Source organism: Simochromis diagramma, unplaced genomic scaffold, assembly GCF_900408965.1.
Source record: "Simochromis diagramma unplaced genomic scaffold, fSimDia1.1 OVJJ01000371.1, whole genome shotgun sequence".
In the NCBI taxonomy this organism is placed as follows: Eukaryota; Metazoa; Chordata; class Actinopteri; order Cichliformes; family Cichlidae; genus Simochromis; species Simochromis diagramma.
Genome location: NW_024386920.1, coordinates 3,210,428 through 3,216,373, shown reverse-complemented (window position 1 = coordinate 3,216,373; position 5,946 = coordinate 3,210,428). Strand labels below are relative to the sequence as shown.

General features: G+C 42.1%; 1 protein-coding gene across 2 annotated transcripts; it reads right to left on the bottom strand.

The window, feature by feature from the left end:
* Positions 1–962: 962 nt before the first annotated feature.
* On the bottom strand, positions 963–4,416 carry tob1b (transducer of ERBB2, 1b). Of its 2 annotated transcripts, none has more exons than XM_040036775.1 (2): positions 4,188–4,416; positions 963–3,139 (listed from the first exon to the last, which is right to left on the bottom strand). In XM_040036775.1, the coding sequence occupies exon 2, from the start codon at positions 2,969–2,971 to the stop codon at positions 1,961–1,963; it is 1,011 nt and encodes a 336-aa protein (XP_039892709.1). In that variant the 5' UTR covers positions 2,972–3,139; positions 4,188–4,416; the 3' UTR covers positions 963–1,960. The 2 variants fall into 2 exon arrangements, with proteins under 2 accessions (XP_039892709.1, XP_039892710.1); XM_040036776.1 differs by having other exon boundaries at positions 4,193–4,416.
* Between the last annotated feature and the right edge of the window lie 1,530 nt (positions 4,417–5,946).

The following is a 5,946-nucleotide window of genomic DNA, read 5'->3' as shown; positions in this document are numbered from 1 at the left end:
ACAGCTGTGTTAAATATTCCTTGCTCTGCTTGACAGCACTTGGGGAATACTCTTTTTAACATGAATTTTTTTATAGGGAGGCTAATAATGCTGTCGTCATCTGAATTTTAAAGTATAACACAAAAAAATCGCAATTTTAATACAGGGTAAAACCCTTTATTAAGCATAGTGAAGTATAAGGTGCAGAAAAGTCAAAATTTAATATCTCCATATGCAGACGCAAGGGTCTCAGCAGGGCGGGTAAATGACTAAACCTGAAACGAAGCTGAGCATAAACTGAGAATTCTCCTCTCCTGGCCTCGTGTCATTATAATTAGCTTTCCAATCGTTGTTGTAACTGAATTTTCTTTTCATTGTGATGCTTTCCATGATTTTTGCATTCTTTACAACCACTGGATAAAAAGACTGTCGAGCAATGTTGACTTTTGAACATCAGACCTGATCAAAATGTGGGACACTGCCTTAATATGTGGGAAAAGCAAGCAAGGTATTAAAAGTTCTGAAATCCCGCTCTCTTAGGAACTAAAAGATCAAGCAATCACACTCAAATGTTAAAGCCCATCTCCATTTTAGCTAGCTAAAACAGGAACATGATATCAGTCGTTGCCTTTGTCTGTGCAATCAAGTCACTAACCAGAGCAACACTTGTTTTCCTTTATTATAGTGACACTAACCCAAACATTCCTCAAAATGAAGGACAGGCTGGGTGACATTTCTATTTGTGTGACGTTTCATTCTGTGACACATGACACACACAGAAAAAACAAAACCAACACACTCCACCCATCTTCACAGCCATGATGACAAAGACAATAACAGATCATAAACTAATCCAAAGTTTACTGCCAGTTTTAACCTTGTTACCCTTTGATAGGGCAGCACCACCATAGCCACTCACACACGCTAAATATTAAAGACAAGTCGGCATATAAGAGGTAATAAATAAGTCCATATCCCACAGATCATGTTCAACTGTAGTTTATTTTATTAAAAAGACCAGGGTGCAAATATGAAATTAAAAAAAATAAAGACAAGCATATAATTTTTAAGCATTTAATACAAACTTAACAATATAAACTATTTCAGTCCCTCTTGACATGTAAGACACTGACTCAAAATACTTTGTTATACCTTAATGTTTTTGTTTGTTTTTTTTATCAAGTATTGCACAATGTAGGTACAAAATTAATATTCATACGATTACATTTTGTCCATAGTATAGCAAAATCTTTTAACCTCTTAACAGAAAATACAATTCATCTTCCAGAAAAAGCAAATATTCCTACACTTTACTTCCACCACTAAGGAATACTCTGTACACAATCTTCAGAATATTTGATGTATAGTTTGTTTTTTTTTAAAGATGGATTTCTTTAACAATTATCTTTTTAAAAAAAGAGAAAGAAAAATAAGGAAAAGCTGCTGCAGCCATCACAGATCACTGGAGTAGTAAAAAGATATAAATGCAACACCATGTCATAGAAACAATATATACTCTGATATCTTACAAACTCTGTACTAAATTAAATTATACAATTAGAAAAAGACCAAGTAACCCCACTTAGAAGTGCCAATTCATAAAAATCAGCCTTGTCTTACTACCTGTAAAATACTGTAAGAGGCCAGAACTTGAAGCTTGTATTTTTTTATAATTTTTTTTTTTAACTTTATTTTAAAGTTATTTTCCTCAACATAGTAAAAAACTTTGTGCTTGGTTGGCAAAAAGAAATCAAGAAAAACAATGATGCATGTTGAATTGAAGTAACCAAGCTTGGATGTGTTTGTACAACAAGCTTTTAGTAGAAACTAACTCAAGGGGGCGTGGTCAAAACACCCTTGGGCACATGCGCTTTATTGACTAGACACTACATCCTTAAAGTCCAGTTGCTAAGTGTGCGTTTTGTTTTTCCTTCTTTTTGAAGCCACCGTCATTCATAAATAGCATCTTCTGATGATGAGCTTAGTTAGCCATGACTGGCTGGAATTGCTGGTTAGAATACTGCATGTTGCTCAGACTGAAGTTGAGGCCATCCATAAGAGACTTGTCGTTGAGGCTTCCGTAGGCTGCAAACATGTCAAAGGCATTGTTGTACTGCAGTGGGCCAAGCCCCAGGGAGCCCTCCCCGGGGAACACAGCTCCAGGGCTGGACTGGCCCTGGAGACTGGGGAACACAAACTCCTTGGCGTTGGGAGAGAGAGCAGAGGCTTTCTGCTGCTGCTGCTGCTGCTGCTGCTGACTCAGGCCGAGCCCGTACAGCGAGTGCATGGAGGTGGAGATGGCTTTCTGCTTCAATAGGGTGTTGACATTCAGACCAAGGTTGTTGGTAGGGGAGGTGCGGGCCACCTTGCTGCTACTGCCGCTGTTGCCGTTACTGCGTCCGCTGCTCTTCATCTTAGTGGAGCCAAATTTGGTGGCGGCGAAGGTGGCAGTGGTGAAGGTTAAGGGCTGGGTGGAGCGTGGCATAAAAGATGGGCTTACCGCAGCAGACTGCCCAAAAGGAGGGGAGGGGGAGCTGGACTCTGAAGAAGCCCCGACAGGGTCGTTGATTGGCATGAAGACCTGGGCCTCAGGATTAAAGCTGTTCTTGATCTCCTTGTCCAACTCTGAGCCATTTTCATTGTTATCATCCACATACAGCACCTTAACCGGTCCCTTTTCCCCGATCTGGTAGGAAACCTCAAACGGGTCAATCCACACGCTAAGGTCCTGAGGAAGATTATTCCGGACGTCTTCGATATCCAGCCCGCTCTCTTTGGCTGCCTGCTCCACCACGGGGTCCACCTTCTCCCCTACATGGATGCACCTGAACCCTGACCCTTTGTATGGCTTATCCGGATACCAGTGGCCTTCATATTTTTTCTTCAGCTGCCTCTCAAGCTCTTCGCCAAAGATATTTACTCGTCGTCGAGGGAGTTTGTTGTATAAATAGGAAATAATAAAGTTGAGGGCTACTTGAATTTCAAGCTGCATAGCTGCTTTCAGTGGCAAGAGGGCTTCTTTTACTGTCACAGGTTTGCTTTTTCCTCCCACAAAGCGTTGCAAAAAACCTCCAAGGCAGCAGTGATGAGTGTAATGAAAAAGCTCAGCACGCGTTGCCGAAACAAATATACGTCCTGCAGCAGAGTCGAAGTCAGGACCCTGAAATGGAAAGAAAAGGGGAGGAGTTATAGATGTGCAGCTGTTCACAGCATAACACAAGAAAAGCAAAACAGTTATCAGTTTGGGCCCATTTAAAAACAAAACAAAAAACAACATTTTAATCACTATCCACTTCCTCCCCCTCTCTCTGCACAGCAGTGCTGGCATCGCAGCTGTACAACAGCTATAAATACATACAGGCCACTGACTCAGATGGTGTCAGCAGTGCATGCTCCCCAGCGGTCTAGTGTGACAGATAAGTGCACCCATGGTTGACCTCTGCAGAGGGCGGTGGATGTAATGGCAGGTGTCAATAGTGAGACGGATTTTCGATCGCTTCCTATTCGCACTGGACATGTTTAGACAAACTCCAGCCTTCTTTAGTTGGATAAGCGTCATTTTAAATAACCCAGCCGGGCTATTCCAGCACTTTCACCCCTGCTGAGCTACAGTAGGTAGAGGAGCACGTACACACTCGCGAGGAGAATTGTTACATAATCATCATTCAAAGTCTAACCACGGCCATAAAACCCTCTGTTACAGCAGAGCAAGAGCGTACGTGACCCTGTCAGCGCTGTATACACAAACTGTCCGCTTTCTCACCCCGTCGGCTCTGTCGCTGTCGTCCACCTAGCATTAGCTGGCCAACTTAATGATGGGTGTGAACTGAAATGTGGCAAGCTAGCTATCAAGAAGGCAGATAGTGTTAATGTTTAGCTCGCCCAGCTGCTTATCAGCATTACCTCGCGGTGACATCGCGTGTGCCAACCGCAAGATATGCGCACAATGAAAGTCGATCGTAAGAGGCAGTCAATGTCACTGTTAACGGCAACATAAGATGGAAATTGGCGTTTTAGCCGGACTCTGGTCGACACCAAGCGGTGTAGCATTTTAATTAGCTAGGAAGCTACAGCTCGCATACTCGACAAAAATACTTTCGTTTAATAACATCACTGACTGCGACACTTAGAAAACTAACAAGAGATATAGGAGGAGTGATGCACGGCTGTGTCAGAGTCCGAGAAATTGACGTTACGTTAATATTTACCTTACATGGAATCAGCAGGTCCTTCTTGCACGAACCAGAGTCCGCTCCAGGAAACGCTAGAATCTACACAGCTTCTAGTGTCACTTTCTAAAGAAGATAGAAAATATTGTAGCGCTCCAGGCGATTTTCTTTCTTCCGTGGGGTTACAGCTGAATTCCGACTTGCAGGCTTCCAAGCTTACTCCCCACAGCCTGGGAGTTTTTACAACTCTGCCCTTTAAAACTTGGGCTTGTTTGTTTTTATAGTAGTCCTCCGCCACGGACATGGAATGGGGTGGTGATGCGGCTCACAGGGGTCAACACCCAGTAACGCGCTTCTATTGGCCGAGCGCTTCGTCGTCATGAACAACCACACCAACTAAAGCTGTGACTGGATGATTTTGTGTTCAGTCAAACACAGGGTTCTATTTACGGTAGTGGTTTGCCTTTCATCTGTTATGGACTACTTTATCGGAGAAAGGGTATTAACTAAAAACCATTTGAAACCCGTGCGGAGAAATATGATTTTTTTTTTTAAACAAAAACTATTAAAAATATAATACCTGCATGGCTGAAAGGTAAAGAACTGACACTGACGGTCTGTTTTATGTGACATATGCTCTTGAGGGTTCTACATTTCAGTGATTGTGCTCAGTTGTGCATAAAACGTACTGCTGGTTATATTTATTATGATTAGAATTTCGAATAGTCAGTATAGTTATTGCTGAGAGCGAGGAACAAGGCTGAAATGAGACCACACTTGGCACCACTTCTGCCACTACAGGGTTAAAGGAAGCTAGGATAACCACTGTGGCGGAGGGACACACCTGTCACTGGCTTTGTTCCCTGCTCCTCACCAATGACATTTTGATGTTCCTTGAGTGTAAACCTTGCTGAACAGCATTCTCTTACTATTAAACAACACAATTCAAACAAAACAGATTTTGTAATTGTAAAATTAAAATAATAATGCTATATCATTTTTCAATCTGTGTCCCTGCCATTGAATTCTCTTCATTATAATGCCTGTGGACTGTGAAATTCATTAGTTACACATTGAATCCTGGCTGCTCTCCTGCCTACGTGCAGGCTACTTGTTTTTAGCAGCTGTGCAGTGCGGGGCTTACACTCTCCGCTGTCAGACCCAAGGTGTTTGACGCCACACTCTGCTCTTACCCAACATGGGCTCCCGCACTCCCATGTTTGCACAATAAATACAATGCCACATGAATTATACAGCTGTGAGGGAGGGAGAGGGGCAGGAGAGTAAGAGAGGAGGAGGGAGAGAGGACAGACTGTTCTTTAGAAAGGGGGGAAATGACTGAGAAACAAAAGTATCTCTTCCTGACTCAAAAAATATCCCACTCAGTGCTGTATGCCATGTCTGTTAAATCTGAAAGCTGATTTATAGCTGCCAGCTGCTTACAGGCTCTCTAGAGGGAACAGCGGGGAAGTCAATATAATTTCAGAGGCATATACGATTGATCTGAATCAATCATAATTCATTTAGATAGTCTGTTGTTTGAGTATGTACCATGCCAAATCATATAGCAGTAATAAAAAATAGACACATTCCTGTTCTCGTTCCCTGTTCAGATATATATAAAATTCATTTCTAATAAAGTGTGTGTTTGTATTGCTGATTACTTCATTTCTTACTCGTGACTTGTTTCTAAAAATAATCTCTTAAAAATCACGTATAAGTTAACCCATGTGTCCACTCAGAGGTTAATTGTGGCTTATCAACAGGACGGTTGATGTTTAGCCCAGCATCACATCCC

Bases quoted from the DNA above. Each gene is read 5' to 3' on its own strand.
- tob1b (XM_040036775.1), bottom strand. From the start codon at position 2,971: ATGCAGCTTGAAATTCAAGTAGCCCTCAACTTTATTATTTCCTATTTA.